The sequence below is a fragment of the Spodoptera frugiperda genome, chromosome 1, assembly GCF_023101765.2.
Source record: "Spodoptera frugiperda isolate SF20-4 chromosome 1, AGI-APGP_CSIRO_Sfru_2.0, whole genome shotgun sequence".
Lineage (NCBI taxonomy): Eukaryota > Metazoa > Arthropoda > Insecta > Lepidoptera > Noctuidae > Spodoptera > Spodoptera frugiperda.
Genome location: NC_064212.1, coordinates 10220087 through 10245108, shown reverse-complemented (window position 1 = coordinate 10245108; position 25022 = coordinate 10220087). Strand labels below are relative to the sequence as shown.

The 25022-nt window shown below is 37.5% G+C and overlaps 4 protein-coding genes across 18 annotated transcripts in view; 2 read left to right on the top strand and 2 right to left on the bottom strand.

The window, feature by feature from the left end:
* LOC118273745 (uncharacterized) overlaps window positions 1-8046 on the top strand; it is a 30822-nt gene extending 22776 nt beyond the window's left edge. For all 4 annotated transcript variants that reach the window (XM_050695339.1, XM_035590894.2, XM_050695348.1 and 1 more), the window contains one exon: window positions 7670-8046. The gene's annotated coding sequence lies outside the window, so the exon portion shown is untranslated. The remainder of the gene's footprint in view (window positions 1-7669) is intronic.
* Window positions 92-20697, top strand: LOC118273748 (metallophosphoesterase 1). Of its 12 annotated transcripts, none has more exons than XM_050695394.1 (10): window positions 159-177; window positions 311-437; window positions 16321-16513; window positions 16806-16947; window positions 17115-17174; window positions 17293-17459; window positions 17667-17749; window positions 17932-18219; window positions 18408-18562; window positions 20578-20697. In XM_050695394.1, exons 2-10 carry the CDS (start codon window positions 315-317, stop codon window positions 20594-20596), a joined length of 1230 nt encoding a protein of 409 aa, XP_050551351.1. In that variant the 5' UTR covers window positions 159-177; window positions 311-314; the 3' UTR covers window positions 20597-20697. The 12 variants fall into 12 exon arrangements, with proteins under 12 accessions (XP_050551331.1, XP_050551338.1, XP_050551323.1 ...); XM_050695385.1 differs by lacking the exons at window positions 159-177; window positions 311-437 and adding exons at window positions 15723-15918; window positions 16116-16242; XM_050695374.1 differs by having other exon boundaries at window positions 92-437.
* LOC118273725 (GATOR complex protein WDR59) lies at window positions 8786-15434 on the bottom strand. The gene is made up of 12 exons (XM_035590861.2): window positions 15039-15434; window positions 14669-14876; window positions 13956-14537; window positions 13792-13868; window positions 13320-13658; window positions 12846-13220; window positions 12612-12765; window positions 12322-12505; window positions 12128-12248; window positions 11798-12052; window positions 11238-11458; window positions 8786-9448 (listed from the first exon to the last, which is right to left on the bottom strand). Exons 1-12 carry the CDS (start codon window positions 15285-15287, stop codon window positions 9355-9357), a joined length of 2859 nt encoding a protein of 952 aa, XP_035446754.2. The 5' UTR covers window positions 15288-15434; the 3' UTR covers window positions 8786-9354.
* A 1425-nt stretch (window positions 20698-22122) lies between the features above and the next one.
* LOC118273757 (uncharacterized) lies at window positions 22123-24732 on the bottom strand. Its single transcript, XM_035590910.2, has 3 exons — window positions 24519-24732; window positions 23313-23715; window positions 22123-23189 (listed from the first exon to the last, which is right to left on the bottom strand). The coding sequence occupies exons 2-3, from the start codon at window positions 23601-23603 to the stop codon at window positions 23004-23006; spliced, it is 477 nt and encodes a 158-aa protein (XP_035446803.1). The 5' UTR covers window positions 23604-23715; window positions 24519-24732; the 3' UTR covers window positions 22123-23003.
* Window positions 24733-25022: the final 290 nt, after the last annotated feature.

The following is a 25022-nucleotide window of genomic DNA, read 5'->3' as shown; positions in this document are numbered from 1 at the left end:
CTTAGATAAATTAAGTGTTAAATAATTTCTCGGGAAAAATATCGAAAGTATCAAATTAAACTTCACTGTCTGTCTGTCACTCTAGTGTCAAATATTAATGTCACTGTACTAAATTACTGAACGTTTGTGATGAAATCCGATAAACTTGGTTTATTTGATAACAATTTATCGTAAATGGTTTGAATTTGAATTTCTGATAGATACTAACTGTAAATAATACATTTAACATAAAATGTTATATTCGTGAATTGCTTCTAATAAAAATGATAGAAGGAATCATTTGTTATTGTTCATAGAAGTTTGTTTTTAGAATAATGGCATTCTTGGTGCGAAAATTGCGCCGAAGCTTTACTCATATAATTCCACGTCTATTTATTGGTCTAGTTTTTATTTACGTTTATTGTGAATATTTAATTTATTATGTTACTCAAATTCAAGTAAGTTTCATTTATAGAATAAATGTAATTCTAGTAAAACCTGAAAGGATATTAAATCTACTCTGTAAATGTTTTCAGTGTGGCTGGATAATGTTGAGTAAGGAGCCTAATGATGGCGTTGAGCCTGTGTATGCTATGGTTATAGCTGACACACATCTCCTGGGTTCTCGGAATGGACACTGGTTTGACAAATGGCGGAGAGAGTGGCAGATGCATAGAGCATTTCAGACAGCTATGACTCTCCATAAGCCAAATGTTGTATTTGTATTAGGTATGTGAGTTACTACTAGTTTTTAAATTAGACAAATTCTTGGTTGTGTATCTGATACTTATGATACACCTCTTTTATATAGATATGATTATTTTATCCCCAAAGAGCAGAGGTACATTATGGCACGTAATGCTACTGTACACAACTTTTCATATGAGAATCGAAAGAATCGGTAGCTTTTGCAACCACTTTAACAAGGCAGTTTTTCATCAACTTCTTTTTATTCTTTATATAATTCAGAATTTGAGAGAAGAGTGATAGATTTTGTACTTATTTTTAATTTTGATAAAAAAATTATTAACTACTAATTATACACAAAAACATTACTACTTTTGGGATAGTAAGAAGGCTGAGGAGTGAGTTATCTGTTTATAATAGTGGTAAACAATTAATGGAATTATTTATTCTTTCAGGTGATCTATTTGATGAGGGCAAATGGTGTCCAGAAAAGGAGTTCAATGACTATGTTGATAGATTTTATACATTATTCAAAGTTCCAGATGGCACCGCAATGTATGCTGTTGTTGGAAACCATGATATAGGATTCCACTACAGGTTAGATATCATTTGGGAAAACCTCTTTTCACTCATTCTTTTTCAACTTTATTATCTATTTAACTTATCAGTGTGAGCTTTATGTTAACATGTACAGAGTCCTACAGTTAAGTTAAATTAATTAAAATGGTTATTAAATACAAATCTTTAATCATGTTTAAAGTAAGAAGCTTGCAAGAGAAGTCAGAATTGCTGGGCCAATTAAAAGTGATGTATTTCGTAGGTATTGTCATTTTTGTTGATGATAGTAGAGCTTGAAGAAAATACAAACTTTATAAATATTTTATTTTACCTCTTAGCCATTTTGTTTATTTATTAAATTAAGTTTAGTATGTTCTAAGGATAACGCCACACCTCGCCAAAAGGTTCGAGAATAAACTAAAGTCACCTCCAGTGCAATTAGTTAGCATCAGAGGGAATCACTTTGTCCTTATCAACTCAATGGCGATGGAAGGAGACGGGTGTAATCTCTGCGCGCGTACTGTTGCCGAAATAGCCAATATATCAAGTAAGTTTATTTTATACTGTTTCTGGAGAGTTCCTGAATTGTTAATTCTTCTTATTATTTTACTGAATTGCATTATTTTGCTTCTGCTCTACCATCAAATAAGTCGCATAAAAAGTGAGTTTAAAAAAATACTAAATGTATGTACATGACACTCTTGTGCGTCGCGCAGTCGAGTAAAAATATTAAAAGTTATCCATTTTTCTACAGACATATTGAAGTGCAGCAGTGGATCTAGTTTATGTAAGGGCAAAAAGAGATTAGAACGTTATAGCAGACCAATTATCATGCAGGTAAGGTGTGAATACTAGTTTGTAACTGTAATCTACGTCAAACAGAATTTCTACTTTAACCCTTTGTAATAAACTCGAAAATCAAGAGAAGAAACTTGTATTCCTGTTATGACGACAAAAATAGATGGCAAAAAACATTATCTATTATTTTCAGCACTATCCTCTGTACAGAGAATCAGATAGTGTATGTACGGAGCCGGACGCGGCCCCATTGCCTGAAAGAAATGGTTTGTTCGAGGAGCGATGGGACTGTCTTTCTAAGGAGTCCACAGAGTATCTAGTCGAGAGTCTCCATCCTCGAGCCGCCTTCGGAGCTCACACGCACCACAGTTGTGTTGTAAGACATAGCTTCGTGCCCACTCCGGATCACAAGATCGAATTTATAGAGTACACGGTACCATCCTTTTCCTGGAGAAATAGATTGGATCCCAAGTATTATTTGGTAAGTGTGTTAAATTACTAATTTAGTTTTTATTGTCGTTCTGAGTAAGTTACTAGTAATAAGAAAACCATCTGTTAATTGTAGAAGTTAAGATAGGTCGTCTTATCAAAGATAGGTTATATTACTTTTTTACAGTGACTCTATTAGCAGTGTAATAGTTGTATTCTTGTTCATATTTTTTCAGTTGACAATATCACCAGAAGAGGTGAAGGTGTCTAAATGCGGCATGCCGCGCGAGTGGACGCTGCAGATCACCGCCATATTGATGACGCTCGCGCTCATAGTCTACCTGAGATACTACATTAGCATGGACACTCTCAGTTATAACTACAAACAATTGTAAGTACCTAGTACATATCTACTATACTTTAAATCGAATGACATTGGGCGTTTTTGCGCTCAGTAGATGGCGCTAGTGTCTAGTAATTTGTTTTGGATGCTGTTGATATTGTATGTAACTTTTATACATGGTAGTATCATAGCAATAAAAAGACTTTCACTCAGGTATGGCAAGACGTAGAATCAGTGAAAAAAGCACTTGCACCAGCAGCGACGCGGAGCGTGGCCAGAGTCAACGCGAGAAGGCGGCACAGAGCGCGCACCGCACCACCGCCCCCCATAGAAGACTGCCCGCGGTCAGAAGCAGACGTACGAGAGGAGGAATCAGGTACTTCCTTACTAGTACAAATCTTAAGTACTTGCCTGCCTGTGTAATGAAGTTGTCGCAATTACGAGAAGCAGTGTAAGGTGATGTTCGTGACGTCACAGAAACCACCAAAACATATCCACAAAATATATTTTGTTATAAGTATCTATTAATATTTAAAATCGATAGATTGCAGACGGAAAATACCTATTATAAGTAGTATAGCTCCCGTCGAGTGAAAATAGCAATTTCTCTTTTCTGTAGTTGACGATGGTAACGTTATTTTTTCAGAACCAGACGAGAAAAGAACGGAGGATAATGACAGTGACGCTAATCAGACAGCTGAGTTGTGTGATGCGGACACCGTGGAGTCATCCTTGCCTCCCGACAGCCGGCACAAGAGGCTGGCGGACTTGCAGGCAGAGCGAGCGGCTTGTGACCCCACCCGCCTTCAGACACTCAAGGTCCTACAATATTTCCAGTTTCATTATAATCATATAATACTTACATGATATATATTCACTTTATACCCGACTACCCGAGACAGGTAGTTTTATGAACTTGACTCATAGAAGCAGTAAATTATCAATATCTTTATCAGTCTCTTTAGAATAAGAAAAATATAATTTAGATTTTAAATTAAAAAGTTTTCATGCTTCAGTTTCAGAGTAGTTTATTTATAGATTTTTTTTTTTTATTTCAGGTTCGCTGTGAAAGAATAGTACATTCCTGCATAGCGACACTTCTTCTACACCTCACGCAACATCAGTTCACCGAGCTTGAAGGTTTCCTATATTTCCTTTCTTTTTTTATAAGTTTAAAATAACTTTATTTTCCACGTGCAGTTACTATTATATTATTGTTTTTTAATAGAGGAAATGCAGCGCGCTGTGTGCTGGTACCTGAGCTGCGACCGGTACTGGGAGGACACGGCGCCCTCGGCTCGCGCCTTCCCCTGGCCGCTGTTGCTGGCCCTGGCTACCGGCCTAGCGTTGGCACTCTGTATGTGCTACTATATCATCTGGATTGTGTTCGAGTAAGTTACACAATCGCCTGGTAAGGAAACTGGACACATGTGTGCGTAGTCACTTACTCTTATTAGATTGCAATCACAAAATTGATACCATTAAAATTTCATGAACGAGATTTACAAGGTTAAAGTATCATTCAAGTATCGTCATGTAACATAAAACATAGATATCACGGCTACTTTGTACACATAGATACCACCACGTAGTACTTAGATGCTCACCTATTCATGTTTTTGTTTTTGGAAAGGCTGCCTTATGTGCAGGCGTTTCTCATTAATACAATGGTCGATCATCTTTACCTCCAAGAAGCGGCTGAAGATTTCCCGGCGCCTAGGAGTCGAAGATCTAGGTACATACGTTACGTTTTCTATCGTAGCTCGTGTTTTCCAAAAGTGAATGAAAGAACTGTTGTAGCTCGGAAGAGGGCAGCGTGGCGGGCAGCGCGTCGGTGTCGATGACGACGCACTCGTCGCCCACGCGCGGCGAGCGCCTGGCGGCCGACGACGCCATGTTGGACGACCCGGACCACGACGACCACTACATCTACGTCACCTACCCGCCCGAGCTCAAGCGCAGGCTGCTCGAGAGGTACGACGCAAACAAACTCACTCTCATCATACTGTCGCCTTATATCAGACAGACGCGAGTAGACTAACTAATCTCATTGTCAGTATATAATTATACATATTTTTATGTCTTATACAGCCGTAGGTACAGGGCGTTCCACGACAATACCACATGGAGGTACCTTAAATAAGGATTTTATTTTCAAAATGAATTTGAATTACTATATTTTATTAATCGCCTGGGCCTGGTTAAATTAGAAATAAAACTGTTATCTATCACATCAAATTATGTTTTTTGCTAAGTAAGATTTTTTATCAGAAATAAAATAAATTAAGGAATCTACAGTATTTAAGGTATCCTTCCTTTCCATGTGGTAATGTCGCGATAGGTATTCAATGTGGTACAGATATTCGATTTAGATTTCTAGGTACCTATTGGATATTTTTTATTCTACGATTAGGACTAGAGTTTGTCTACATGCATACCTACTTAACTTAGGCGTATTTTTTTTGTTTATTTCACCGTAGCTATTAACATTACACAATTCATTTTGGCAATTTGCGAACGTGTCTAATCACTATTCGAAGAACACGGACGGATAAATTGCCAGATAAAAGGATATTAACCCTTGTTGTGTGCTCTTAGGTATCTACTATCTATAGTTAGAATCTCTAGAGTGATTTTTAATAATTCCTAGTTTATAGTTTACACGAATACTTAAGTCGCATTTGTTTTAAACTAGCAGCCCAACTTGGCTTTGTTCGGGTGTTATTACTTACCCCTTATTTTTCGGTGAAAAAAAAATGTTTCTTCGTACTTACAATAACGGAGTAATCCAATTTGGTTTTCTTTTAATTTGAGGGTTACATTCTTAAGATTTATTTTTAATTCTGCCTTTCCTCCCATCGCCCGCTTTAGGCCTAAAATAAACGCGACTACTTACTTAGTTCGTTTTCTTTTATTGAAATGTGTGAAACTCACAGAAATCCAGAATTTTATTAGTTTACCTAAGTAGTAATGTAGTTGTAATAACAGTTTACTAACAACAATTTATTGTTTTAGCTGCTACAATAGAACAACTCGCCTCTGAGATCAGCATCCATGCCATTGCGCCGCGCATGCGTACTTTGTAGTCTAGTCAACAAAATGCTGTTATGCAACTTTTTTTACAACAAATGTAATATTCCACAAAGATTTGGTTACTTAGTTTAAAAAAAGTGTTGTTTTTCATGAATTATAATCATTTTACTTGGGTAATAACTAGTTAGGGATTTAATGAGATCCAATTTTACGAAATATGTGAAAAAGTTGCTGAAACAGCAGTTGTTGACTAGATTATAGTACCACTACAGTAGTTTTAATTCTTAGAATTTGTGGTAATTTCTATAAACATTGTGTTATAGTGGAATACGTATGTGTTCTGTTCTTTATTTCAACATTTGAACACTGTTGTGATTTTTTATACATTTCTTCTTAATAGGGTTGTTTCCTAAATCAAAAACAAATTATTTTCACTAACGAATCGAATGAATATCTAATAAAAGTAATGGTAATCTCATTAACTGATTAAATTTTAATTTATTTTCAGCATTTTTTAAAGTAATTTACATGAAATAAGTATTACATTCAGATTAAACTATTTGTTATCATTACGAAAAAAGTAATAAATATGACTAGTTGGAAACTACCCTATCGTTTTCACAATAATGTTCAGTAAATCTACTGTAAATAAGGCACAGAATCACATAGCAATTTTAAAGGTATGTTGATAATATGTTGCACTAGATTTGTAGTTTTCGCGCCAAAATTCTTCAATTGGCTTCTCTCGGAGGTACGTAGGTCGAATACTAAAACTTAATTCATATGTTTTGTAGATGTTCATTTAGAAAATCTACAATGTGATAGGTTTGAGACTTCTAACCCGTTAAGGCTGAGTACTACATCTAATTTTATCGACAAAAGTCGGGGGTCGAAGGGTCGAATCCCCTCCCCTAAAAGTTATGGCTACTTTAATATTTTCTTTACTTTTTTTGATATCAAAGGTTGTATGCGTCGTAGAAACAAAAAACGAAAAACGACAAACGGTAGCTAATAACCTTGGCTAACTAATTCATTACTTTTTTCATATGTTTGATAATGTTTTGGTGAGAAAAAAATCATTTGTGAATTATTTTTACCGAAAAAATCACAATTTTCCAATATTTTCAATTAGGGGTTCAACCCCCATATTATTTTTTTTGTCGATAAAATTAGATGTAGTACTCAGCCTTAACGGGTTAGAAGTCCCACGCCTATCACATTGTATATGTAAAAGTTTGTCAAAAAATGTTGTGTTAATATTAATCAAAGAGTATATTGCATGCCCTATGACTATAGATCTAGTGTGACATATTATACTTAGGTAGGTTACCCCTAAACAACAAAATTTTCACAAAAAATACCAAAGTAGATATCAAGACGAAAGAATCTCTTTTTTATATATTATTGTATTAAGTGTTATTTACAAATTTGTTTAAGTTTAGTTTATAGTGTAATTAATTCTTTTAGATGTAGTTCGCTTGAAACAATTTGATGGTGCCTAAACCTTTCCTTTTTATATTGTGCCTACTTATATGTATTTTTTTCTCTTTTAGGTAGTAACAGATATTACAATAAGAAACAATACTGTAAATACAAACAATGTCGATGTGACTTTATAATCATTTAATAACAGATTTGCTGATAAAGAGAAATATTTTTGTCTTAAATGCATTTTATCCCCTCATTGCTCATGAGACTAAGGCCTTTTTTACAATGTCTGAATTACTTCTTTTTTTTTCTGGTAACTGAGTCTCCAATACAGACTTGTTGACTATACTGCCAGTGTCGTAAGTTCTTGTGCCAGCTAAGCTATCAACAACTTGATCAGAAATTGTGAAACAGGTCCTTAGTATCCATATCTTCGATTATAGTAATATAACATATTTTTATCTAACTCAAAAAATATTTAACATTCGATTTTTGAAAGGGAATTAAAAATAAATTTCATGTTAGAATCATGCCAAGTGCCCAAATAGTTGAATACTATTGTAAGGTCAAAAAATATGAATTTATACTTTCAGAAATCCAATGTACCTAATATTTTCACGTGAAACTAGACTTATACAATTGTATGATAAAAATATTAAATTTATTTATTTGCTCATTGTTAATGTTAATTTGACATAATGTCAGGATTTTGTTACTTAGCTATTTTATTTGTTATTTTGTTTTATAATAAATAATCTCACGACCAATTATAGTCATTACTTATAAGCAAATATGAATTTTGATTCCTTTTACGACTTTTGGTACCTATTCATCCCTGCTGTCCCTGCAACGTACATTTACTTAGAGTAGGTAGGCTTCTAATCTTCGCAAGTAAAAGCTTGAGAGACTGAGCACAGCATTGTTTTTTGCTGGCAAGAAAAATACCAAAAAATGTAAGAGAAGTGTGAGTAATGGAATATTAATGAATCTAAATATATTAACAGTTGTTGTCACACTAAGTCCAATGCGATTTTATATAAAATAGATTTCATAGACACAGGTCGTACCAATTATAAAGTACCGTTTATTCATAACCGAAGTACAAACAAAATAAATATATTCTTCGCCAATGGTGTTTCGGCAAATTGATTTAATAATAGCAAAAGTCTACCTAAGTTAATTACCAAACTAACTACAATAATACTACACTAGACGTTCTCACATCACCTAGGTACGCAGGTATCCGTCAGTCAGACGAAGAGGAAACATATTTCTTCTACTGTACCTACTGGAGTAATTATTATAACTTAATGGAGTTATTAGTTATCTTCACGGCCAAAATACACATGTTTAGTTCACCATATTCTCTACACATCTGTATCACCCCTTTTTAAATACCTTATTAAAGCAATGGGACCGCCCAACAGGTACCTATAGTTAGACTCACACATCATTAAAACTAATAAGTGCACCTTTAAATATTGTTTTAAAATTTTGTAATATAAAAAGTTTGTTAAATAAAATTCTTGATAAAATTGTGTACTTATTTATTAATAATTGATTGTATAAAATTGGCAGTCTTCATTGATAACATAATATATACACAATTAAAATATACAAAATCCTTAACGTGTAGAAGATTATTGTTATACTAAAATATAAAAGCATAATTTTATCATTGGCCATCATTCTTCGGATAGAGATCTATTTTCTCCAAAAATATGGTACAGCTGAGTTTGAAGACCATGACATTTCAATCGATCCTTTTGATTATACATATAAAATTAACTTTTTTGTAGTACTTATTCGAAATAAAACACTATTACATCGGTATATAAAAGTATTGAATATGACTAGTTGTCAACTATCATATAATAATAATAGAAGGCCACTTGTCAAATTGGTTGTAAGATATTTTGTTGAGCATACATACACACTATCCCCATTTACAGTATAAAACTGGTCAAAGCCCGTAAAATGCTTTATGAGTTAAAAAGCTATTCTACTGTACCCGAGAGAAATAGTTATGTATAAATTGTGATATTTACATAGCAGTTTACAATTATACAATTACAATACCAGTTTACATATACATGCCATCACACGTACTTATTGACTCCTTTCCACACGGAGTTGCCTTCCATCACGCATTTGCAGCCGCACCCTGTCGGACACGTGTCGTGTTGAGAAAACCTGTAAAGAAGAAAATTATGAATTATACTATTAATTGCTTTTTCGGACTTTGGTTTAAATATATTATCAGTGTCTATAGTAAGAAGTCTAACACTTTCATTTGTAGCGACAAATGAAAGACCGTTTTAGACTTCGCTACTAAGATGCGAGGTCGCGTCTCAACGAAATACAAGACGTCGCGCACGGGGCGTGTATGTGAAGTAGTGTGTAATGTATGTGTAGTAGTGTGTAGTGAGGCGTGTAACGTACCAGTGCAGCATGTGTAGCGCGTGTCCGGCGTGTGCGCAGTAGTGGCAGGCGGCGGCCAGGCCGCGCACGGGGCGTGTATGTGTAGTAGTGTGTAGTGAGGCGTGTATGTGTAGTAGTGTGTAGTGAGGCGTGTAACGTACCAGTGCAGCATGTGCAGCGCGTGTCCGGCGTGTGCGCAGTAGTGGCAGGCGGCGGCCAGGCCGCGCACGGGGCGTGTATGTGTAGTAGTGTGTAGTGAGGCGTGTATGTGTAGTAGTGTGTAGTGAGGCGTGTAACGTACCAGTGCAGCATGTGCAGCGCGTGTCCGGCGTGTGCGCAGTAGTGGCAGGCGGCGGCCAGGCCGCGCACGGGGCGTGTATGTGTAGTAGTGTGTAGTGAGGCGTGTATGTGTAGTAGTGTGTAGTGAGGCGTGTAACGTACCAGTGCAGCATGTGCAGCGCGTGTCCGGCGTGTGCGCAGTAGTGGCAGGCGGCGGCCGGGCCGCGCACGGGGCGTGTATGTGTAGTAGTGTGTAGTGAGGCGTGTATGTGTAGTAGTGTGTAGTGAGGCGTGTAACGTACCAGTGTAGCATGTGCAGCGCGTGTCCGGCGTGTGCGCAGTAGTGGCAGGCGGCGGCCAGGCCGCGCACGGGGCGTGTATGTGTAGTAGTGTGTAGTGAGGCGTGTATGTGTAGTAGTGTGTAGTGAGGCGTGTAACGTACCAGTGCAGCATGTGCAGCGCGTGTCCGGCGTGTGCGCAGTAGTGGCAGGCGGCGGCCGGGCCGCGCACGGGGCGTGTATGTGTAGTAGTGTGTAGTGAGGCGTGTATGTGTAGTAGTGTGTAGTGAGGCGTGTAACGTACCAGTGTAGCATGTGCAGCGCGTGTCCGGCGTGTGCGCAGTAGTGGCAGGCGGCGGCCAGGCCGCGCACGGGGCGTGTATGTGTAGTAGTGTGTAGTGAGGCGTGTATGTGTAGTAGTGTGTAGTGAGGCGTGTAACGTACCAGTGCAGCATGTGCAGCGCGTGTCCGGCGTGTGCGCAGTAGTGGCAGGCGGCGGCCAGGCCGCGCACGGGGCGTGTATGTGTAGTAGTGTGTAGTGAGGCGTGTATGTGTAGTAGTGTGTAGTGAGGCGTGTAACGTACCAGTGTAGCATGTGCAGCGCGTGTCCGGCGTGTGCGCAGTAGTGGCAGGCGGCGGCCAGGCCGCGCACGGGGCGTGTATGTGTAGTAGTGTGTAGTGAGGCGTGTATGTGTAGTAGTGTGTAGTGAGGCGTGTAACGTACCAGTGCAGCATGTGCAGCGCGTGTCCGGCGTGTGCGCAGTAGTGGCAGGCGGCGGCCAGGCCGCGCACGGGGCGTGTATGTGTAGTAGTGTGTAGTGAGGCGTGTATGTGTAGTAGTGTGTAGTGAGGCGTGTAACGTACCAGTGCAGCATGTGCAGCGCGTGTCCGGCGTGTGCGCAGTAGTGGCAGGCGGCGGCCAGGCCGCGCACGGGGCGTGTATGTGTAGTAGTGTGTAGTGAGGCGTGTATGTGTAGTAGTGTGTAGTGAGGCGTGTAACGTACCAGTGCAGCATGTGCAGCGCGTGTCCGGCGTGTGCGCAGTAGTGGCAGGCGGCGGCCAGGCCGCGCACGGGCCGCGCGCAGACGGCGCAGCGCAGCGCCAGGCGCGCGCAGTGCCCGCAGGCCGCGCCGCGCACCACCGCGCCGCACCGCGCGCACTCCGCCGCCAGCTCGGGGCCCGGCCCGCTGCTGCAGCTTGTGTCGCCGTTCACCAGCTTCAGCACCTACACAATATAATATTATTATATACTTAAGTTACTTATTGCTTTTTAACGAGACATTTTCACATGTGCTGCATCATGAAAGTACTTAGGGCGAGGGCACACGATGCGGTTACGCTGCGGTACGGCGCTGCATTGCAACTTTTTCGAGCTGTAGGGTGTCTCACGGCCACACAGACCGCTAACCGCGGAGAGCAGCTAGCCGCGCGTTTGAAATTTGCGTTGTAATTTGAATATAGGATGACGTTGCAGGACGTGCTTCGGTGCCACAACACACAGCACCGTTACCACATAGTGTTGCCTTGTTCTAAGTATGTACCCAATAACAAGAATGAAACTCACCTCAGTCTTCTTATAAATTAACTGCCAGCGATGCAGTATATCAGCATAAACTCTTTTAAAACAATGATACAGATGTACAGTTGCTTCGTCGAGTACACACGACGACGCTTTCTCGGACTTTGACACCGTGGAGTCGGTGTAGAAATTCTCGGCTTCTGAGCATGAGTTACTGCGCAGTACAATGGGAAGGGTCCACCCGTCCGCGCTTATCTCGCTGTATTGATTCACTGTACTGTATGGAGAGGTGCCGTTACCCTATAACCAACAAGAAAATTGAGCTGTCTACATATCATTCCAATTGGAAATTCCCAGAAAGTTTAAAATACTCACATAACTAGACGTGCTAATTGTAGATTGTGAACTAGAGTTGCTTGTGTCATTGAAGACGGAAAACGCACACGCCAACATTGCGGCCATTTGAAGGTTTGACGCTTTTGCGTAGTGAGATATTCTGGAATAATACAAGGAGTATGTTAGAATAGCTTTTACCTACATTGAGTAGATATATATGTGAGTTTACTTACAAAGATTGGAGGAGGTTGCAACACAGCGGGTGTCCGACCCAGCCCATGCTCTCCTCGCTGGAGACGAGGTGGTCGATGACTCGCGCCCGCAGTGACCGCGCGGTCAAAGCTGCCAAGTCCCACGCATGCGCTAAGTCTGTCTCACCCTCTTCTGTAGCCGCTTTTGCATTCTTTTCGCACATTTCTATTCAAATAATATAAAGGTCATTTACTTATTTCTATCATTAACATTTTTTTGTTATGAAAATAGCATTAAATATTTGAGGCATATTTATTTGGCCTTTACGTACCGATAGGGTTGTCAGCGTTGATGATATATTTCTCAGCGAGATTACGGCTCAGTGGAAACAGGTTGGGAGCGGCGTACAAAACGACTCGTGGCGCCACGCACCCAGATATACTGCCCCGACTTCGCATGCTGCCTGCGCGACGACCCTGTGCTTTCTGGTAATGGAAGAATATCAAATGTAAGCTGGATTAAGTCATCAAGGGAATATGTTACAACAAATACATTTATAGCTTACCCATCTATCTTGAAAATAGAACGTAGTAATGGAATTCGACGGATGTCTGTGATGCAGCTGTGGAAAACCGGACGCGTTTGTTGGGGACGGCGTCGTAGTCGCGTGGGGCGACACAGAGTTGTATCCAGTAGTGCCAAACAGTCCCGGAGTGAGCGACAGTGAGGACATGGACCGAGGAGTGCCTGTCTCGTGCTTCAGCGACAGACGACGAGCATTCGGGGGCCTATTGAACACCACCAATGTACTGACTCCGCACCATTTGGCCCCACAAGTTCTAGGAAATGGGATGCACGAGTCACCAGCATTTTCACTCTCTGACTGACTTCTTTGACTCGACTTCATTGAGTCAGTATCGTCACTGGATTTAACTGGTATCTAAAAGTTACAAGCAAGTTTAGATTAATAGTATCTAAATGTATCGCATTTTTCCTATGATAAATTTTCTTTTTACAACTCGAGTGAGTGAGAGATTACCTCGTCAATAGACGTAGCCAGTGTTTTCAAGCAGTGCAATAGACATCTGTGACCTTCCTTTTTCTTGCGGTAAGCAGTTCTATTGATAGATTGTAATATCTTAATAGTAGTGGGACTGTCGACATTTGTTCCAGACAGCCAGGAAAACTTTGGTATGGTTTGTTCTGTAACATTTCTTGGGAAAGTCACTTGGAGATTTGCTACATAGCCATTGCGCTCAGAGTGTATCTGGCATGTCCGTGTCTCAATGTTCATATCTGTTACTTCGATGTTTGCCATCTCACGAATGGATTCAAACTCTTCATCTATTGATGTATTTGTTTTGAGCGGCAGCTTGTTCTGGAAGAATATATTGTTACATCGCTACCAATTGGGCATAGACGGATCACAAATTCTATAAATAGCAGTAATGAATGTATGCTATTTTGAATAATTCTTCAAAAATTCCATGAAGTCTATCGATATATCTTACCAATGCAATATCTTGACCTTTGTTATCTCCTGTAGAGATATCAGTGGTGGACCCTGCAGTAGATGCATAGCTAACGTCTGAAATTATAATATGTAGGTCATTGTAAGATTTTATTACTCAAGTAGGTACAATATTTGTAGTGAACAATGAACTAAATTACTTACTGTCACTATTATTGTCGTCATCATTTTCTCCATCATCAGGCAGATAGTGATTGCACATTTTTAATAATGAGGGGTGCATGGACCATACTCTTAGGGACTGGTCTCTAGCCCATGTTACTAGTTGGTAGTTGGATGGTGAAGTGTTTGGTCTCCAAACCATAGTCTGGACTGTGTCAGTGTGTCCTACCAGTCGGTGTGTCAATGCCCCTCCTACCCATATACCAATAACACCAGCCTGTTCCACTCTAGGCATACCTCCCCAGCCTACACCAATAGTGAGTAGACCACTGCCAAATGGAGTGTATATCGCCCGCCATACTGGAAAGTTTGTCATTATCACATTCTCTGGTCTTCGTGCATTATTAATGTCAAAATACTTTATACTTCCATCATGACTAGAAGTAACCAATTGGTACTCATGATGAGGGCTCCAATCCACTCCATGGATCTTGCAAAGATGTGCAGAAATATAGTGAATGGGAGCTGAATGTTTGCGGTAATCCCATATTTTTATGTCACCATCATGAGCAGTGGCCACTATATGGGTGGCTACTTTGTTCCATTGCACCTGTGAGGCACCAGCTGCAAGTAATAATACCATGTTAATGTAAATTTGAATTATAGTTTAAACAAGTGGATTGGACTGTCTAACTGGAAGAAATTAAAAAGGTTTTTCTTATGTTTCATACTACTAGTCTCAGATTGAAACTTACCAACTGCACATAATGAAACAACTGGTTTCCTTGCATCTCTCAAATCCCATAGATGTGTGAATGTGTCTATAGAGCATGTTGCTATCAGGTTATGATCCTGTCTGTGGAAGTGAGTGTCACTGACTACTCTAGTGTGTCCACGGAGTGAACAGATACACGTCAAGTCATTACCGTTACGCCACTCGTATACATCTACTCTTTGGTTACTCTGAAATGATACATCATAACAATTATATTTAATGTTTCTATAAAAAATAAATCCCTATTTACATAATAAATCTTTTTAAATTCTATTATACAGTATTTTCTACAAGGAAAGTATACATAAAATTATACAATATACCCACGTAAAAATTAATTTAATACCCACCGCAATTGCGCAGAGTTTCTGCCCATGGTATGACTGACACCACTCGGCACCGGCCGCATCGTACTTGCTGTGACGAGGATATTTTTTGACAATATCTCCAGAATCTTCATCCTGGGTTATTTGTTTTATCGCGAGCCACCTTCGCCCCGCTAATAGCACATTGTTGCCCGAATAATCTACGGTCATAGCCGTGGCTTGTAACTCGCGATACTCCCATTTCATTATTTCTGAACTCCAGTGAATAGACATTTTTAACAAAGTTTAAAATTATATACAATTTAAATATGCAATAATAAAACCATGGTTTATTTAATTACGAGGTTTTGTTCTTATTTTCAATGTGAACCATTTGATAAACAAGAGTGACAATAATTTGACAGAGTAACCATCTGACAATAACAAAAGTCATAACACAACATGGCGTCTTTTCCGTTCACGCAAATTTTATTTTATCGCACGACTTTCGATTATGTCTAGTTGTACGTAAACAATGCATTTTTAACAAATAATTGCCGCTTTTAACTTAGAAATTTAGAGATAGTATCATCATCTGATCGACACATTTTTAATATTTATTAAGTGAAAATCCTGTACGTTTCTTTCATAGTAGTACTGCAATACTTAATGCGTAATATGAATTGTTTTGAAAAGGGTAGCGTACTTTTTTTGGCGCAAGTTTCATAATTAAATAGAATGTCTTTGTAATTTACTGTATTTAATTTTAGACAAATTAAAAGTTTTTTTTTTCGTCAATATGTGTTGTTAGATCTTAGATAAATTAAAAAGTGGTAAATAAATTCCCAGAAAAAATATCGAATGTATCAAATTCACTTCACCGTCTGTCACTCAAGTGTCAAATTTTGTCACTGTTCTGGATTAGGTACTGAACGTTTGTGATGAAATCCGATAAACTTGGTTTATTTGATAACAATTTATCGTAAATGGTTTGAATTTGAATTTCTGATAGATACTAACTGTAAATAATACATTTTGCATAAAATGTTATATTCGTGAATTGCTTCTAATAAAAATGATAGAAGGAATCATTTGTTATTGTTCATAGAAGTTTGTTTTTAGAATAATGGCATTCTTGGTGCGAAAATTGCGCCGAAGCTTTACTCATATAATTCCACGTCTATTTATTGGTATAGTTTTTATTTACGTTTATTGTGAATATTTAATTTATTATGTTACTCAAATTCAAGTAAGTTTCATTTATAGAATAAATGTAATTCTAGTAAAACCTGAAAGGATATTAAATCTACTCTGTAAATGTTTTCAGTGTGGCTGGATAATGTTGAGTAAGGAGCCTAACGATGCCGTTGAGCCTGTGTATGCTATGGTTATAGCTGACACACATCTCCTGGGTTCTCGGAATGGACACTGGTTTGACAAATGGCGGAGAGAGTGGCAGATGCATAGAGCATTTCAGACAGCTATGACTCTCCATAAGCCAAATGTTGTATTTGTTTTAGGTATGTATATTACTAATTTTTAAATTAGACTAATGCTTAGTCAAATATCTGATACCTGGTACAATTTCTTTTTTTATATTTTTTATTTAATTCAGAATTTAAGATAAGAGAACAAGATTTTGTAAAAAAAATAAGTTTGTTTGTTTTTTTGTCTCCTAGTTTTGGGATAGTAAGAAGGCTGAGGAGTGATTAGTTACTGAGTGTTTTTAGACCACCGTAACCACATACCATCTGATGGGCCATGTGCATTCATAGAAAGTTTATAGTATAAAAAAATAATCTTGGTTTTCAGGTGATCTATTTGATGAGGGCAAATGGTGTCCAGAAAAGGAGTTCAATGACTATGTTGATAGATTTTATACATTATTCAAAGTTCCAGATGGCACCGCAATGTATGCTGTTGTTGGAAACCATGATATAGGATTCCACTACAGGTTAGATATCATTTGGGAAAACCTCTTTTCACTCATTCTTTTTCAACTTTATTATCTATTTAACTTATCAGTGTGAGCTTTATGCTTACACAATCTTGTATACAGTCCCCCAGTTAATAAATTAATTAAAATGGTTATTAAATACAAATCTTTAATCATGTTTAAAGTAAGAAGCTTGCAAGAGAAGTCAGAATTGCTGGGCCAATTAAAAGTGATGTATTTCGTAGGTATTGTCATTTTTGTTGATGATAGTAGAGCTTGAAGAAAATACAAACTTTATAAATATTTTATTTTACCTCTTAGCCATTTTGTTTATTTATTAAATTAAGTTTAGTATGTTCTAAGGATAACGCCACACCTCGCCAAAAGGTTCGAGAATAAACTAAAGTCACCTCCAGTGCAATTAGTTAGCATCAGAGGGAATCACTTTGTCCTTATCAACTCAATGGCGATGGAAGGAGACGGGTGTAATCTCTGCGCGCGTACTGTTGCCGAAATAGCCAATATATCAAGTAAGTTTATTTTATACTGTTTCTGGAGAGTTCTTCAATAGTTATTTCTTATTATTATTTTACTGAATTGCATTATTTTGCTTCTGCTCTACCATCAAATAAGTCGCATAAAAAGTGAGTTTAAAAAAATACTAAATGTATGTACATGACACTCTTGTGCGTCGCGCAGTCGAGTAAAAATATTAAAAGTTATCCATTTTTCTACAGACATATTGAAGTGCAGCAGTGGATCTAGTTTATGTAAGGGCAAAAAGAGATTAGAACGTTATAGCAGACCAATTATCATGCAGGTAAGGTGCAAATACTAGTTTGTAATTGTAAGCTTTTTACGTCAAATAGAATTTCAACTTTAAACCCTTTGTAATAAAGTCGAAAATCGATAGAAGAAAGATGTATTGAGTAAATCTAGATTGCTTCTTCTTTGTTATGACTCCAAAAATAGAGGCATAAAAACATTATCTATTATTTTCAGCACTATCCTCTGTACAGAGAATCAGATAGTGTATGTACGGAGCCGGACGCGGCCCCATTGCCTGAAAGAAATGGTTTGTTCGAGGAGCGATGGGACTGTCTTTCTAAGGAGTCCACAGAGTATCTAGTCGAGAGTCTCCATCCTCGAGCCGCCTTCGGAGCTCACACGCACCACAGTTGTGTTGTAAGACATAGCTTCGTGCCCACTCCGGATCACAAGATCGAATTTATAGAGTACACGGTACCATCCTTTTCCTGGAGAAATAGATTGGATCCCAAGTATTATTTGGTAAGTGTTAAATGACTAATTTAGTATTTAGAGTCATTCTGAGAATAAGTATAACAGTAATAAGAAAATCATCTGCGAATTGTAGAAGTTGAGATAGGTTGTCTTTATCAAAGATAGTTTACATTACCTCTTTTTACCATGACTCGATTAGCAGTGGAATAGTTGTATTCTTGTTCATATTTTTTCAGTTGACAATATCACCAGAAGAGGTGAAGGTGTCTAAATGCGGCATGCCGCGCGAGTGGACGCTGCAGATCACCGCCATATTGATGACGCTCGCGCTCATAGTCTACCTGAGATACTACATTAGCATGGACACTCTTAGTTATAACTACAAACAATTGTAAGTATCTAGTACATACCTACTATACTTTAAATCGAATTAACATTGGCTATTTTTGCGCTCAGTAGAGGGCGCTAGTGTCGCGTAAAGTCGACCTAAGGAGATAATTTGACATTATCAAGTAGGCTATTAATCAAGAGACCTCAGATCGTGTATATTGTGACTTTGAGAGGTGCTCATCAGAGGTACATTTGAATCATACTTACTTTGAGTGCTCATAACTATTTATTATTCGGTATATCGTATCACGCAGTCTGCGTAGCAACTACAACCTGTTACCTGTACTGATTTTACATAGTAGCATTTCCATGCTATGTAAAGGTTGAAGATTTTTAGGAGTTGTCTTATCTTTTGATTGGTTATGCCGGCTTCTACATCTTATCTTAAAGCTGTTTCTATAATATTCAGGTCTGAAATAGTACTTCCGTCTATATTTTCCGTATAAATGTATATTGATACAACGCAATCATGATAGTAAATTATTAAAATAATGATGCTATTACCACGCCCCTAGATCTTCGAGATAAACAGCGATGTTTTCGCTCTTGTTTTGATAGATAGGACTAGTTTAAACAGGAATATGTACTTAGACTTATATAAAACGCAGTGTTTACGGAGCAAGTATGATAAACTTGGCCTGACCAGGCAGTTCAATCCAAATATGATGCTGTGTTCTTCATATATAGAGATAGAAAAGACTATTTACCACTTATCTGGGAATTTCTCATAGAGGCTTTACTATGAACCGGATTTGGTAGAGTAAACAAACGTAAATTGTGTGAATCACTGTCTATCGGTTCTATTGCGTTTTTGTTTATGTTTATCCTTTGTACCTACTATTTTTCCCACGATGATATATGGGTAAAGTTTAAGTAGATGACGTGACGAAAAAACACACAAAAACATTTGATCTAAACTTAGCCATTGTCAAAAAAATCAGAGAAAGGTTAAGTTAGGCAATAAAAATTGATGACGCAAAAATGTAGGACATAGGACAAATGCCCATGTAATGTAATGATTCGTTTAGAATCCTGGCGCCCTTGTGCTTGGTAACCTAAATTTTAGAATAAATAAGTACTAACTCATTTTAGAATTAGTAAACACAACCATAATATTATTCGACTCATTGCCCTCAGTTGCTGATAATAGTCATCCATTAAAATAGCATTTGCCAGCACTTTTAAAGCCTTTAGAATAGAGAAAGCAAATTATTGTTATGTAAACATTATTTTAATCTGACATTTCATACATTAAAAAAAACAACTGGACACGAGTAGTGGCGTTGGGACAAGTCTGTTTCTTGTCTTAATATAATGTGATCACACATTTATACTCGTGTCTCTAAGGGTCATGCAGATAACAGGTATTATTAGTCTGAGAGCATTAAAAGTCACATACCGACGTCAGGCAGTATTTTTTTATGATTGGCACATTGATTATATAATATAAATTTTGTATATCTAAATATAGATCTGTAGCTAGAGATCGAGTAAAAATTGAACAGGTAGCTGTTGACGTATGAACATCTATGATTTGATTGACCGATCGATCGATTATATTGATCTATGATTTGCACATGCGTGCTTCAAGTGATTTAGGAAAGGGTCGAACAAAATATTCAAACATTCCCTCAATAAGTTCTATCCATCGACCGGTTGGAAGTTTCTTCCATCTAGCGACTATCCTATTAATTAATCCTTGCAACCTTTATTAGGTGTCCACCTTGTCCACAACTTAATTAGGTCTTACCTTAAAAATGCGAAACAAACTAAAAATATAACTCTTCCTACAGTCGAGTTGGGTAAAAATGCGTCCGCCAACCCAGCTGCTAAATGTAACGAGTAGTAGGTTAAGGATGACCAAAACAAAAGCTGATCTATCAAGTATAAAAGCATAGCATACAAAGAAATGCATACATTATATGCATCTATAACCCACGAGTCTGTCAGAGTCCAGCGGAGGATAAACAATAAACATACTTTGAGTAAGTAACATAAATTATTTCTTTGTTTCAGATCTGGAAAGAAAGTGTGAGACTGCTTAAATGGTATTTACCGAACGATATTATGCTGATGCCATAGCCTATGATCTGATACTAATATTTATTATTTATTAATAAAGAAGACTTTTATCTATCAGACAGTTTCAATTCAATATCTTCTTTAACTAATTGTTAGAAGCGAGGTCGATAGTTCATATCACTTAATGGTAATAATCAGGGTTAAATATGTAGATATATATGTGATCGTAAATAAACAAACATAAACATAACATCACTCATCTTGAGATTCAAAAGCTGTGGGCAGAATTGCATTATATGTTATGAGTCGTACTATTACAAAGGGTATACCTACGTTTTGTATTTACTTTGCCAGACACTGAAATAAGTCCTGATATTCTTTTCTTTGATAAGCAGTATCGTAAATATTATTGGTAATAAGTACGTCAGTTATGTCTGAACTTTTAAATAAAAGCAGCATTCAGTAATAAAGTTTTAATGTAGACACTAGACGGTAGGTTGTTGCCTTTACAATTAGTATAATTCTAGCGTTATCCTTCGATAAATGCAAGTGGGTAGGTGTTAATGTAATATTAAAATGTGTAATAACATTATAAAGGTATAAACAATGTAACTGCTGTAAGCTTTTTCTGTCCCTATTCATGCTAATTACACATTATTCGTGTCAATTTTACCTTATTCGTACTTGTTAACGCTCTCATTTCCACGGCACTAATTTTTAAAGTCAAAGTTTTTTTACTATGAATTTTAAGTTCTGTAATTATTTTTTTAATTCTCATTTTCATACCTCCCTTACTTTTGCCGTCTCTCATGACTTATGGACAGTTCAACCATAAGTCAATAGATGGCGTAACAAGTCCCACCTCGCGCAAGAGTTTAGACATATGCAAATTCAATGTACAACGTGTTATGCTTGCGCAGTTCACGGCTATGCATGATCCTGCTAGCCTGGTCCAATGATCTTAGCTTTCCGATCTTAAGGAACATCACATCCAGTCCAGTAACTTACATTCTGTTACTTGAACGCTCCTCTCTATCACCATACCTTTTTTGAAATATCTTAGATAATATTGGTTTTATATGTTTTAATAATAGCTAAAAGAATTAAAATTAGCGAAAAATGAGAGTTACGCGTATGTATGCATGTCTACTAACGCCTTTCGGGAATAAAATCTATGGTGTTATATCATTTAAGGTCGTATATAAAATGTATATTAATGAAACTTATTTTCTTCAGATAATAAATTGTGAACTTTACTACATCAGTTAATGTGTTGTGATGGGGTTAGCGAAAAACTTTAACATGTTTGTCATTAGTTCGTTTGATGTATTTATCTATTAGAGTTCGTGTATTTTTAGTATGTTGGTAGGTATGTACTCGTAGTTTGAACAATAATAATTTTAAAAATGTATTCTTGATTTAATCATCGTTAACGTCTTCTTTACCTGGATTAAGTTAAGTACAGTCATCTACCTATATGTTATATAGGATTGGATTAGATAGAGGTGTCAGGTATTTAGAATAAATGAAAATGTTAAATAATTTTGTAAATCAAAAAATATATTTTTCTTCAAAATTATAAAGTAATAGGAACATAAAAAGGGCACTTAATACTAATAAAGATAACAATTAATTACAATACATTAAAAATGAATACTGAGTTATATCTAAAATTACAATACAATTAAAGCACGTAAACTTAGTTAAACTTGTGGACAATACAATCATCTCAACTAATAAAGAACAATTTCGCCAAAATTTGGCCAAAAAGATAATGTTATCGTTGACCTGAAATAATGACGTAGGTACAACATCCGTTAACTAACCGCCGCCCTGCATTGTGACAACTTGGCAAGAATTGTCGATATAATAATTTAATAATTATATAAATGTAAATATCTTGGAATAATTAAATACATTCGCTACTTGATGAACAGAGGTAAAAGTATACCTACTTGGTACCTACATGGCCATGTTCGTTTTCACGAGACGGCGCTTATCAAAGCTGACATCACTGACCGAGGTTAACAGTAACAATAATTATTATAAAGTACAAATTCTTGGATAAGCAAGTCATGGTTAGCGAAATAAATTATATCAACTTATCACACATACACGTACCTACTCGGTTTGCCCTTACTATCTCGGTTTAAGAAACTTTGACGTGATAACAGGCTTCTAGCATATCTAACTTATACTAAAATAAAGCTGTTTTGATAAAACTTAACAAAAACCTAATAAGAACGAAAACTTAAGTAGAAATTGGTTAAGAGAATAGGACATTTTTACTTCTATCTCTTCATCCCGCTTTCCAATTCATCTCCAAATTGATTAACTGGACGATGAATAAAGCTCGTTGGGCGAATTCCATTTAATCTTAATTAGTTCGGCCGCACACTTATCTGAAGTACTGGGCTGTTTCATTCTGGAATGTCACTGAGACGGATTCCGCCCGGTCGTCGGTACATGCGCTCCTGCATGGGCAGCTCTCCGACCAGGAACCGTTCTAACGCTTTGATGGCCATGCGTGAGTGTCCCGAGCTACGGAAGGCAGTGCTGGCGTCGTGGCCCGCGTACTCAAACATGATGTCTGCTCCACCAGGGTGCTGTAACAATAGGAAATAACTTTTAGTTTCAAGTCTAAAGTATAAAACCGGACATAAAATGAACCAGTTTTTTTATATAATTTGATTTATAAATAGTTTGTTGTATAAAAATATTCAACATACCTCATCAAAGAAGTTGGTGATGTCGTACACTCGATCGTAGATGACCACCCAGCAATCTTGCGGCGTGTCATGTAGCCTGACTTCCGCCAGGGTGATCGTGCGATCTTTAGCCTCCGGTGCTCCCGGGACTATCTGATCTTGCCATTTGTTTTGTTTGGTCTCTACAGACCAAGGGTTCACGAAGCGTAGAGCCGCCATCGTTAGCGCCATCAGATCAATTTCTGATTGCTCCTGCTGCACTGGTAGAGATGCTGAAAGGCTCATCTCAGTGGGAGTCTGGACTGCTGCCATCTTGATTGATTTCGAAATTGTTAACAAAATCTTCTTGACTCGTCTCGTCGATCAGACACGTTTGTCTCCGTAGGTGATCTAGACTCGATTGATTGATCGACCGCTTCTTACTCTGTAAAGGAATTACGAAACCTTATTAGTGTCTGCATTTCATTTACTTTTAGGGTTGTCAAATACTATAATTGTTTTCTAGATTAGTCTTCGTTGTTATTAAGAAAATATTTGAGGTCGAAGATGTCATGTGTGTTTGTAAACACCAATAAAATATTAATAAAAATAATCGAATATTGTAAATCAGAAATATCGAAATGATTATCCGATTCGTATCAGCCCTGAGCGAAAGCATTAGAGCGTGAATAGTTTAAACACGATACCGTTAACTCGTATCGGTTTACGTCTAGACTCCACAAACCACCACCAAGGAGTTAGCAACATTTTCATATATAAGGGAAACTAGAAGCAGTTTCATATCTTGTAGTCATTCAACAGTATCGGACCACGATTTTAACCTGATACCGAGGTGACCCCTAATTATTAAAACACTAGATAAGAAGACGTTTATCAAAAAGTTTTGGCAATAACGATTGTAAGTGGCGAGTTATCTCATTTATTTGACGCAAACAAAAAGTTCATTGATAATAAGTGGACAAGCGTTAACCTCTATACACATATTTATATTATTTGAATATTCATATTGAACAGAGATCAAAAAATATTTATTGTAATTATTTATTGATTAATAATATCTACTGATTTTAATAATTTATTGGTGTTCTAGAATATTTCTGTTTGTAAAATATTTTCATTATTATTACAGGAAAATATTCCCGGTATATTTTTGTAGTATTTATTTACTGGATCGTAAACTTCCGTGGAGTGTCACAACAAAATATTTTCAAAACAAATAATATTTACCTTTTAATCACTGCACTCGATCTGATGTACTCTGGGTTATCTCTGTTGATGCTCGAATCGCGGGGAATGACTGTCACACCAATTGTCACTATGCCACAGTTGTTCGTATTTCAGTTTATTATTCACGATCTTAGAATGATGCATGAGAGCGTAGAACATTGCCACAAACTAATATCGTCTTGTCATCTATCACTTGCTATTTGTGAATGAGTGCTGAGCGGCGGCACGGTGGCTTATATAGCGGGCGCGCACGCGCCGCCGCCGGCCGCGGCGTCTGATGTAAGTCGCCGCTATCTTGCGCGCGCGCCGGCACGGGCCACAGAGCCGCACGCCTCCAAACTTGTCGTGTGCTCGCAGTCTGACACCTTAGCACGACTTATCAGCAGCATCACCAATATAGTGTCAGGATTGCTTGCCCGATATTTTGACCTTAATATTGTCATACAACTGTTTATTTACTCATAAATTAATCTTTGTATAAAGCAATAGGGTAAATTATGTCGG

Bases quoted from the DNA above. Each gene is read 5' to 3' on its own strand.
- LOC118273748 (XM_050695374.1), top strand. From the start codon at position 315: ATGGCATTCTTGGTGCGAAAATTGCGCCGAAGCTTTACTCATATAATT. The intron at 17,175-17,292 runs GTATTGTCATTT...GTATGTTCTAAG, and splicing joins AAAAGTGATGTATTTCGTAG to GATAACGCCACACCTCGCCA. The intron at 17,460-17,666 runs GTAAGTTTATTT...ATTTTTCTACAG, and splicing joins CGAAATAGCCAATATATCAA to ACATATTGAAGTGCAGCAGT.
- LOC118273725 (XM_035590861.2), bottom strand. From the start codon at position 15,287: ATGTCTATTCACTGGAGTTCAGAAATAATGAAATGGGAGTATCGCGAG. The intron at 14,877-15,038 runs GTGGGTATTAAA...GTATCATTTCAG, and splicing joins AGAAACTCTGCGCAATTGCG to AGTAACCAAAGAGTAGATGT. The intron at 14,538-14,668 runs GTAAGTTTCAAT...TATTACTTGCAG, and splicing joins TGTTTCATTATGTGCAGTTG to CTGGTGCCTCACAGGTGCAA.
- LOC118273757 (XM_035590910.2), bottom strand. From the start codon at position 23,603: ATGGCAGCAGTCCAGACTCCCACTGAGATGAGCCTTTCAGCATCTCTA. The intron at 23,190-23,312 runs GTATGTTGAATA...CTATTGTTACAG, and splicing joins TCACCAACTTCTTTGATGAG to CACCCTGGTGGAGCAGACAT.